The sequence below is a fragment of the Etheostoma spectabile genome, chromosome 5, assembly GCF_008692095.1.
Source record: "Etheostoma spectabile isolate EspeVRDwgs_2016 chromosome 5, UIUC_Espe_1.0, whole genome shotgun sequence".
NCBI classification, from domain to species: domain Eukaryota; kingdom Metazoa; phylum Chordata; class Actinopteri; order Perciformes; family Percidae; genus Etheostoma; species Etheostoma spectabile.
In genome coordinates this window covers 34,512,410-34,524,216 of record NC_045737.1, presented here as the reverse complement: position 1 = coordinate 34,524,216, position 11,807 = coordinate 34,512,410, and the positions used below count along the sequence as shown (strand labels likewise).

The 11,807-nt window shown below is 40.7% G+C and overlaps 1 protein-coding gene across 3 annotated transcripts in view; it reads right to left on the bottom strand.

Moving 5' to 3' along the window:
- kalrna (kalirin RhoGEF kinase a) overlaps positions 1-11,807 on the bottom strand; it is a 179,480-nt gene that overhangs the window by 91,364 nt on the left and 76,309 nt on the right. For all 3 annotated transcript variants that reach the window (XM_032515387.1, XM_032515389.1, XM_032515388.1), the window contains exons 9-14: positions 11,658-11,782; positions 10,706-10,897; positions 9,383-9,514; positions 7,132-7,230; positions 6,850-6,981; positions 3,355-3,477 (exon numbers count right to left, since the gene is read on the bottom strand). In XM_032515387.1, the coding sequence (XP_032371278.1) occupies positions 3,355-3,477; positions 6,850-6,981; positions 7,132-7,230; positions 9,383-9,514; positions 10,706-10,897; positions 11,658-11,782 (803 nt within the window). The remainder of the gene's footprint in view (positions 1-3,354; positions 3,478-6,849; positions 6,982-7,131; positions 7,231-9,382; positions 9,515-10,705; positions 10,898-11,657; positions 11,783-11,807) is intronic.

Below are 11,807 nucleotides of genomic sequence, written 5' to 3'. Positions count from 1 at the left end.
ACACACACACACACACACACACACACACACACACACAGAGTTGGATCACATTATATTGAAATGTTAATTCCAGTTTCTGTAAATCACAGCAGGAGTTTTCCCTTTTCTACCTCTATCTTCGCCGAAAAAGGAAATAAATCCTGTCTGAGCGTTAAAGCTCTCAGCATTCATCAGTTGGACAAAATGGATTAGTGTCTGCCTATTCTGGTAAGTATAAAAGAGTATTACCGGATTATTTTTCACTTCATAAATTATATTGCATCTGAAATATGAGACTGGAGGTTGGAGGGTGTGGCGCTAGAGTTGTTAAAAAAAAATGATCCCAATTATTCAAGAATATGAAGTTGGGTGCAAGTTCACAGTCTGGATATTTCCCAATTTAGAGGGATTAAACAAAATATAAAGATTATTCAATACTTTACACAAGATTAATACTCATAACTGCATGACTGGTTTGGTTCAAGGTGAGAATTTTAGCAGGGAGAGGACAGGAAAACAGGATCCTCCCCGTCACCTGAATGTTCTACAGAAGATCAAATCTGACTTTTTAATACAGGAATGAAAGCAAATCAGAAAGGACAACATTGAACAAAACAAATAAACCAAGAAATAAATAGATAAAATCTGCCATTAAAGCATCTGGAAGAACAAAATAAGATGATGGATAGAATAAATCCTGTGGGACTGAATAAAATTATATATATTATTATTACTATTAATGTTGTGTATGTAAGTGCAATTTAAAATGTTCTTTTAATTTGAGACAAAGAATAAAATAAATCCATCAGGAAGTTTTTTAGGGAAAGAGCAGGTTGGGACACACACACACACACACACACACGCGCACGCACACGCACTGCACTCAAGGAGCTGGAGCCAAGAACCATTTCTGACACTACACTCAACATTACAAGTACTTGTATACCGTTGTATCCTTCAAAAGCCACAATATGTGTGTCTCCATTTCAAACATCAATGCAGGTTGACTATTTTTAGCAGCAGAGGTTGATTGTCATGGTTAGCTGACCGAAACTCTACTGGCGAAGTTGCTGGCTGGCACAGCAACTTTAGCTAATGTCCGCTAGCATACATACAGGCTAACTACAAAAACCCACGCATCTCATAGGAGCAAAGCTTAATATTTCCTTCAATAAAATTACGGTACAAAAAGAGCACTAACGCCACAGGACTTATATTGACAACGTGGACGCAGATATAGGAAACTCCGAAGACAGTCGTAATATTTACCTAACGCTAGTAGGCTAGGCTAACGCTGTTACGCTAACGTTAGCAAACTTTGGCGTAGCGTTAGCTAGCTGCCTAAACTTGTGAAAAACCAAACAACATCCCCGCCTAAACTGTGTTTCACTTTCACTCCAATATTATTATCAACATAGTAAAGACACTTGGACTGGGTTGAGACTAAAAGCCATGTTTGGCAATACCACTGGCCGAGACCGACACAAGTCCGAGTACAAATACCAGCGAGTCCGAGACAAGTCTGAGACCATAAAAAAAGTCCGGACTCGAGTACTACAGCCCTGGATTGGTTTATGGCATGGTACGCCCAAAACACGCCTATGATTAAGTAATCCAAAAGTAAACCGCTTTTGAACTTTGCACCCGGCGCGCAGACCCTTTTTTTTCGCAGTCAAACTAAAAAGTGGATTTGAACGCATCTGGCGCCACGCGCTTCACGTTGTGCGCTTAGATTGTTAAAATAGGGCCCTGAGTCTTTAAAGCAATAATCTGAAACACACACACGCACGCACACACACACACAACTGGTATCAGGGTACTTGACTTTGAAACAAATCCAATCAGACCATTTCAATAGAGAAAACCATCACACACTTTTACCACTGTTAATCCACTTCAAGGCCCCTCAAGGCTCCAGTTGTATCTACACGTTTCTGTAAACTCTGTGTGTGCTTCTTTAAGCAGGACTAGTCTGGATCAAAGACACTTGCAAAACTGTTTGTTTCGGGAAACAACAAACTTCAAGCTAGCAAGCTACGCACTGAAAATGGATTTTTAGTGAGTAGCTAACAAAACAATTTTTAAGAACATTTGAATCATGTAACAAGGACGTCCTGCTTGGTTCTTTTGGGGAATAATTGTAAGGACTTACAAAGAATTTACTCTCTAACTGGGACGTTTCGGGGCCAATTGGTGGGATTGCTGTGGACGAAGATACACTGGAAAGAGCGAATGACTTTTAATCATGTATCCAGCTCATTTAAATAGATCGACATTGCTGTATTGTGTCAACAGTTACCTTCTTTTGTATTGTGTGTCACATTTTTTTCAAGTTCTTTCCCGAGACTATTTTGCAGAGCTATTGTCGTTATATCTCAAGCTTAGCGCCGCCCAAAAAAAGTGATGGTCAATTGATTGGCTTAAAGAAATGCAAAGTGTGTTTTTTCTCCTATCCTGGATGTGTGTGGAGGAGCCAGACCTTATTCAACAGCGCTGTGGAGATAGGTCTGGCAATGAGAGATTAAAGCAGGACTTACTGACAGTGTTGCTGAACAGCAAATGTTGTAGAACTTATAGGGCTCAATGGCCTTCATTCTATATTACAGTATCTATTTTTATTAAATGGCCAATGTTTAAACCATGTCTATTGCAGCACTGACTTTGAAACCAAGCCACATTCTCAAGTCACATTTCAATGAAATCTCTACTAAGAGCTTCAACATGTTTCTTTGTTTTGTTTTCATCTTTTAGGACCAAAACCTCCAGTTCCAGCTCCAGCATTTCTTATGTGATATACTGTAGCACTGAAATTCAGGAATGGATAACATCTTCTGCAGATCATTCAGGAAAGGCTTGTGACCATAAATGGTTGCATGTATTCATAGAGGCATGTATTCATGCTTCCTGCCGCCACCAGGCATGGTGGTTTTCAAAATTTGGGATTAATCAAGGAAGATGACTTACAGATGTTTGCAAGGCAAGCAAATAAACAATTTGATAAAAACTAACCAAATTGTTAATGGTAGGAGGGCCTTCTTTCGTCTATGTTATGATGGTACTGTAAATGAGAGCCCGGAAAATACTTGCCCATGTGGACAGACATGCTCACCCATGGGCATAATTTACAGGGAAGTTGGGGGGGGGGTTACAACCAGTGCAACCGCCCCTAAAAAAAACTATTATTTCCTTTACATAAACAAAGACAATTGCACCATAAATGGATGCAGAAAAGGCACAAATTGTTGCAGAAAAGTACACAAGAAGGCAGGCAATGAAGTGTTTCACTTTTAAAATTTCAATTTCACTCAGAAAATGGACATCTCAACACCCGCCCCCCTCCCAATGTTGAACCCAAAATGACGCCCTTGGACTCACCTGAGCAACATCTTCAAAGTCGTCGTGTCTTTTCTGCAGGGCTCGGGCTCTGTGAAGGGATTTCCCAACGCCAGTGTGTTTGCTGAGGAAAGCCTCGCCGTGGTTTTCTATCCAGTCCATCACCTGGGGGAGAGAGAACACACAGATCGACTTCACATCTCAGGATTAAAGGGTCACCTCATGTTCCTGGGGCTGCACCCTTTATTTATTATTTTTGACAGTGTACACACAGATCAGCAGTACAAAATGATCCCAAACCTCATTAACTAAGAATGGAACAGATGAAACATTTGTGATCTGCATGGGAAATTGAGGTCACTGCAGCTGAGAAGAACAGGATGTTAAATATTCGGTGATGTGAACATCATCCCTTGCTTTATTGTTTATTATTTGCTACTTTGGTGGCACTTTTTCCAGGAATTATATCTCAAATTGTAGTATCAACTCTTAGTTCTGTGACTTTGGATGACTAAATTCTTTGTTTTGTAGTATTTTCTGCCAGAAAATAAACAGTTATTTTAAAGAGCTCATATTATGATCATTTTCAGGTTCATAATTGTATTTAGAGGTTGTACCAGAATAGGTTAACATGGTTTAATTTTCAAAAAACACCATCTTTTTGTCGTACTGCACATTGTTTAAGCTCCTCTTTTCACCCTGTGTGTTGAGCTCTCTGTTTAAGCTACTCTGTAGCCAGCCAGTGCATATACCTTTGATTTCCCATCTAACTGCCTAGTCATTGGACGAGGCGGGGGAAATTATGGAAATAACTTTCTCATCACTTAACCCTAATCCCCCTCTAATCCTAAATCAATGAATGGCAAAAATGTTAAAAACTTTAATGTATACCTTTTTTATATTAATAAATGTCCGTTATATTCAAGCCGTTGCCAAATGAGTTGCTACAAAGCTGATTAAGACTATCAGCGCCACACAGCTCTCTCTGTATTTCTCAGTATGACTGTGTTTAGACGACTGTGGCGACTTTCACGCACAGAAACCCGAGTGAAGATAGTGACTTCTTCTGAAGAGTCCATATTTTTGTTTTTAATCCTCCGTGTCCTCCTTGGTTACTAGCAACTGCATGGAGGAGGGGTGGTGCACAATCCGGAAGGCTTGAATTACGTAGACACACATACAGTTTTGTTGTCATTACTTAGAAATCCTCATAGGGGAAACAGAAACTACGCATTATAGCTTTAATAGAAATCTGTGAATCAAAACATTTGGATTGGACTTTTCCCTCGAAACCTTCCAGGTTTAATTTAAATAACTGTTCAAATCCCAAAAAGATTAGACTATTCAACATTTCACTTAGAGTCAACAATTAAAAGAAATGTGTCAATCAGAACCTTTTTTTCCTTCTTTTCTCCTTCTCCTTCCAATCGTCCTACAACGCCTGAGATTTATCTTGTGACTCATGGGTATGGAACAATGGGAATGAACTACCCTAACTTCACTACTTGCACATTGGTTCATCGGAGTACTTCTTCCACCACTGACATCTTAAAACACTGTTTTTTTTGGGGGCCTTGATAGAACATGGATGCTGTAATACATGACATCAGTGTAGTGTAGTCAGTCCAGCTGGAGCCACAAAGAGGTCAGCGAAAGGTCACGGCACACTTAAACTGAAGCGTGCTTACTGCAGCTTTGTTTCAATGTGAAGCTAAAACTGCCAAATAAAACTACACACCTAATATGTTCTCTTTCAGCATTAACTTCTGCATCTCTGCCTCTTCCTCTCTGGGGTCACATACATCCTCAACTCTGGTTGCAATATCCTTGTTTTCAATGATTTACAGACTATTGGTATGAGCAGACTCTCTCACTTGCTCCTTTTCTCATTTTCTGGGCATGTCTCTCGCCCGCTGTGTGTGTCTCCGTGTCTCTCTCTGGGGTCTCATAGAAGCTGATGCATGACCAGTACAGTTGGCAAAGCTCTGTTTTCAATGAATTTATAACCTACTCTTCTTCACACACTATTCTCTCTCACTCTCTCTCTCTCTCTCTCTCTCTCTCTCTCTCTCTCTCTCTTTCTCTTTTAAAGCTCTCTCACACTCTCTCTTGGGTCATGTATAAATGTTTGCACGGCGCCCGTTCGGCATCCACATTCTTGAATTTCAATTTGCATGTGTGTGTGTTAGTTTGTTTGTGTGTATATATATATATATATATATATATATATATATATATATATATATATATATATATATATATATATATAATATATATATAAAAGCTGACTTCAACAGAGTTCTGAAGAGAGAGGTGTTATTTGTACACATTGTTTGCAGCAAAGAGCACTAGAGAAACTCACAAGGTGAAACACCATGGCACACAACAATTGTAACACTAATAATTTACTAATTCACTCATTCACAAAATTACACTGCCGAAAATCATGTTTTTAATTTTCTATTTAATCCTGACAGTAGAAAAAGCCACTGTAAACCTCTTATAAGGTCCAAAAAAGAAATACTGTGATACATTGTGAAACTAAAAATACAGTACAGTACAGGTACAGATTTTTTGTCATACCGCCAAGCATTACTTGTTACTGTATTTATCCTTCATAACTTTAGGGGGGAAAACTCTTTAGAGAGTGTACTTTTTACTGAGATTCCACAGGTTTCAGTAATGCCAGTGGTAATTGGTTGTACCATTCCAACTACATTACTGTCTGACCCACAATCACACAAAGGAAAGTAATAAACCCCCTCCTTCCCCACTGATGATTCACTCTGCAGGTTAAAAATAGCCTTTATAAAACATAGCTGTGAGATTACATTTTGAGCTCCTGAATATCTCCAAAAACCTCCAGGAAACTGGGCAGACACCTCCCCGAAACCACATAGTCTGTTCATCTGTGAAATATGAACAGTGGTACTAGAGGAATGTTCCCATTACACACTGTTTAGCTGGGAGGAGAAGCACAGATGAATGGACGTGTTGTAATTCTCATTAGTTTTACGAAGCAAAGTTTATCACTCGCACATCTGTTCACTTGATCGCATGCTGATTTACCAGATTACATGCTCCCCTGGGGTTTGACTTATTTCTCTCACCTTGCGGGCTCTAACAAACCCCTTTCAGTAAACTCAAAACTGAAATAAATGTTAGAATATTGTTTTGTTTTCCCAGTTCACAAAAAGTCATAATGGATAAACCAAAGTTTACATTCAATATCAACAAGATAGTCCCACTTCTCTCTTAATAACACACTTCTACTGTTTTAATTTCACTTGCTTTCTGTGTGTGCAGGCTTGTATGCGTCTCAGGAAAAACATGCTATATCAACAGTAACAAAAGCAAATGACTAAACCCAATGCTAATTCTTGACCAGGTAATATAATTTGGAATTGTTTGTAAAATTCGTACACACTGTGATGCATGCATAATAATACATATACATATACAGTATATGATATTGAATCATCCATCATATGACGTTTGTGTGTGTGTGTGTGTGTGTGTGTGTGTGTGTGTGTGTACCTGCTGGACGTCTTGCTGGAACACACACAGCTGCAGTCTCTGGTGCAGTCGGACCTTCCGATGCTGCCAAATATTCTCCAGGCGCCGCTGATGGTGGAGAACCTCGTGAACCACATCCAGGATGCAGTGAACCTGCGAAAAATAACACAAACATTAGCTAGACAGTGACATTTTGAATACATTTTTTTCCCATTTCGAATAAATATAAAAAGCTGCCTCTCTTTTGTAATTGGCTAGCAGAGGAAGCTTTAACTCCCCGCAAAGGAACACAATGGCACTCACCGCTTTGGAGTAATTGGCAGAGGCTGTCAGCGAATCAGAGTTGCCGGGACTGAGAGGCCTCTGGAGGACATCCAATAGGGCTTTGCCGTCCTGACTCACCTGAAAACACAGACAGGTCACGGAAAGATTAGACGCAACAGGTTGATGAAGACAGGACTAAAGTACACAGATGCAAAGAGTAAACCTTTTACTTTTTACAAAGAAAAATGTTTTTTGTTTTAAGTTGAAGCGTATTCTGCTTCTCCTCTGCTCAGTGTTGATCTTCTCTCCTCTCTGACACAGATACTGTATATACTTTCCAAATCAGCATTTCACTGCTAAATAATACATGAAAACACACCGTTGAAACCTCTACGACACACACAAGCACTGACCCTGGTGTTCTTTCTGCAAGAAGTGAGCCCTGTGTGTCTTTTATGTCGCCTTGTATTTCTTTTCTTTTTTTTAATCTCGTCTTAGCGTCTTCATGTCTCAAGTAAAGCACTTTGACTTGCCTGCTGTTGAAAGGCTCTGTACAAATTAGGACTGCATAATATGAGGGAAATATGCGGATAACATTGTTGAATGTTGAGATAACTAGCGAAAATTAAACAGATATTTAAGTGTACTCAGCTCAGTATTTTCAGTTGAAATTAGCGTGTAGATAACTCTGGTACTGCTAACCCCTGAGTTCAGTATTCAAATTGCTTGTTGAATTTGAAACAAATGAAAGGAAATCATTTCCGACATTCTTTTAATGAACAAAATGAACATTGAAGCGACTGCAAAAGGCAGCACTAAAACAGCATGTCAGGCCGACGGCCCCTTTGACGAACAACAACACGGAACACACCGAACAGACCCAAGTCACGGACCTCGCCGGACTTTCCGACGGCCGATAATCTGGTTGACGCGTCAGGGCCTTAACACAGATGCGTAACTATCTGTAAGCAGGGTACGCGGTTGCAATTGGGCCCGGACCAATCAGGGTTCCGCGTGACTGGAAGATATGGATTGACAGCCGGGGCCCCATATCACATTTTCATTACTCTCGATAATCCCGGCAGTCCCACGTGCACTCTGAGAGCCACTGAGAGTGAGAACACTCTCACTCTCTCAGTGAGAAGGGTCAAATTAATTTCCTTGTTTCTGATATAAAGTGTGTAACTCGAACATCTTACATTTACCAACAAAACTTACAGCAAAAGACATTTCAGACCGTCCTGCCAACTTGTATACCTTCAACATCAAGGCATCACACTTCTATTCCGTCTTTGTTGGGAGTCGCACATGCACAGTAGCTAGGTAAGGACTACTAGCCAGTCAGAAGCAAACTATGAGGGCGTCCCATGCTAGCAGCTAGGCGAGCATTATAACATGTGTTACACAGTGATGCACGTTTGTCACAGAAGTAAAGGCTGGACTACAATAGAGAAGTTTGGAGCAGTTTGTGAGCAGTGTTTTCTGTTGGAGATGGCCCCTTTGGGGTGGACTTTGGGCTTTTTCACTTTGTAAACCTATAACATGCAAAAAATATATAACACAATAAAGGAAAACAAAAAAAGCCAGACAGCATAATATGAGCACTTTAAAGCATCCAAGCAAAGAGCAGCTTCAGCACACGCCACTACACACACACACACACACACACACACACACACACACACACACACACACACACACACACACACGCCTGGCAGAGACAGCTGCAACTCCATCTTCTCTGCTTTTAAGCAATCAAAAGATGTTTGTAGACACAGAACAGAGAACGTGATGTTGTAACTCATTGTTACCAGTTCACATCAAACAAGACAAGCTTCTGCTTACAGTTTAATTTGTGTCTTGTGCATCAGGTCGAGATAGCAATACAATAATATGTTCTTTTTCTGTACTGAATGACTTTCAAACTGGACAGTAAAAGAAAGTTCTATGGCATTCATTGTTTGTGTTTGTTGATATTTTACAAAGACTTTCAACTGACAACAAAGAAATAAATCACATCCATACAGGGATAGTAGTTTACAGCTGTTAGAACGTGAAAAAAAAAGAAATGACACACTAGTATCGGGTCAGTACTCGGAATCTAGCCAGACATCGTCATACTTAGATTTTGGTCAGAATATGAGGCTGTGATTCTGGTGCGTGTTTCAACCGAACCAGGAAAGAAAACGCCTCTGCAGTCAATTTGATTGACGTACGACCCACCAGAGCAACAGAGCTTGTGTTGTACGTTGACCGACGCATAGTTGTCAACGCTGTGCTGTTGGTTTACCTCCGTGTAAGCCTGGGTCACCTGCTCGTACAGGCTCTGGTGGCGGTGGATGGCGATTTCCAACTCCTGCATCTCGGACGGTAACCCCCCCTCACTGCAGACTTTACACCAGGCCTCCACCTCCGACAGGAACTGAGGAAGCAACACGGACACACATTTATTGTTTTGTACATTTTAGTGAATGAAGACAGCATTTACCTCTCTCTCTTTAAATCTCTCTTGTTTTTCACACACTAATGTTTATTCTCTCTGTAGTCTTGCCAAATTTCTTTCGCGTTTGTCTCTTTCCCCATCTTCTGTTTCATCTTTCATCCTGACACGTTATTGTTTCTCTGTTTTTCATCAGGCTCTTTCTAAATCTCAGCCAATCCCTTCTCTGCTCTGACCTCTCTCTCTCTCTCTCTCTCTCTCTCTCTCTCTCTCTCATCTCCAGCTCTCTCAAAATGTGTTGTGGCTAATGTCAAGGGCCCAGCAGGAATCAAACAAGTCCCATCTGTTGCCATGTCAACCTTCCAAGAATCAGCAGTAGAGCAGTTTGATCTATTAAATATAATCAGACACAAAAAATGTTCCATTTACATTTAACATTCTGGACATGTGTCTGCAGCAGATAGATTCCTAGATCAAATAGTTGCCAAATCAGCAACCAAGTACATGCAGTCTCACAGTGTGTGGAACAGCTTTTCCACTAAGGCAGAAAATGAAGAGGAAGTCCAGTTTAAGAGGAGAGGGTATTGACATTTCTCCCACAAACATGATCGCTATGTTCCCACTTAGTAAAATATTCAAATATTAGTCAAATATTTTTGGACAATCCTCATTCTTTGTGTTGTAATTTTAAACTCGGGACGATTTTCTGAGGACTATGGTGACCTGGTCCTCAGGTCTCTGCAGGGTAAATCCAGACAGCTAGCTAGACTATCTGTCCAATCTGAGGACTATGGTTACCTGGTCCTCAGATCTCTGCAGGGTAAACCCAGACAGCTAGCTAGACTATCTGTCCAATCTGAGGTTTCTGTTGCACAACTAAAACAACTTCTGAACGAACACACCAAAACAAGTTCCTACCCGAGGCTATTTTGCAAAGGGGCCGCGGCTTTTCCCGGTGTTTTGCGCGTTTATAAAAACGCCAATAAACCAGAGCACGTTTCTCTCCCATCCCAGAATGTTGTTTGGACCCGCCAAACCCTCTTCCGCAGCACTGTGGAGGAAGGTCTGGCAATGCAAAACTAGTTTCCACCTAATTCTAGCTGGGTACAGATTTATTCAGTTGAAAAGTTCTGCTCAAAGACGTCTGGGTAGACTTTTTTCTACTGATCTCACCTGTTCGGCCTTCTGGTGAAAGACAGACGACATGGCGAGGATGGTGGAGCGCTCGTCAAGTGCAGCAGCGAAACTTTTCCAGTCCTGGTCCAGCTGACTCGAGATCTGTTTTATCTGCGTGGAAGCGTAGTGACCGGCCTCTGCCAGGCGGCTCGCCACCGACATGATTCTGTTGATATTTACGTAGGCGTTCTGGGGAAAGAAAGACAGACATGCTGGTCCTGTTGGTACTACTGTCATTGGTACGTAGAAACAGTGCTGTTAGCTAGTTGCTTCAATAAAACTCTTTATTTTTTAATTTTGTCACAACACAATCCAGCAGTTACTTTCTTTTTAATTTAGAAGGTTAAATTTGATAAAAATAGATAAATTATGTCATATTATTTCTTGTGTGTTTTCTCTGCTATAGTTGTGTTTTTTCTAAATCTTAAAGATTTATTCTCATTGACCTTCAATGCAGCTTTATTAAGTTAAAGGAATAGTTTGAAGAACATACACAAACTAACCGGTTGAGGCAGCAGTAGACAAGCAACTCCCGTGTTCTGTGAGGTCAAATTACTGTTTTGGTCAAAAGGAGTCTGGTGGCTTACAGTATAGACATACAGTATGTATATGTAAATATACTGTATATATGTCAAAAATGGCTGTCTGACCTCAAGGTAAATACTGAAAATATTCTAAACATAGCTTGGACCTATAGCCGCTACCCATGTCCACAGCAGTACATAGCTTAGCTTCCCTGTCTCCTCCTGTCTGCTTCTCCAAACAACATAAGCTAATTTAACAACGTTGCTATATTCTGAGTGTAATTAACACTCTGGGCAGATAAACAGGTTAGCTCGCACAGAGCATGGCTGTGTGTTGATCCTAACAGCAACCGCTTCTTATCTCTGCTGTAAGTGATCTACGGTGACATCAGCGTGAGAATTATGGCTCTGATGACATTAGCTACCATGGAGTTCATGGCAAAGTGGTTGTGTTGAGTCTGCAGCTCCACGGCATGCTGGTATCCTCGGCCAATCTCTGTGTGGCTCTGCAGGAACACTTCCTTGTTGTGGCTGATCCAGTCAAACATCTGGGAGCACGCACGCAAACACACACA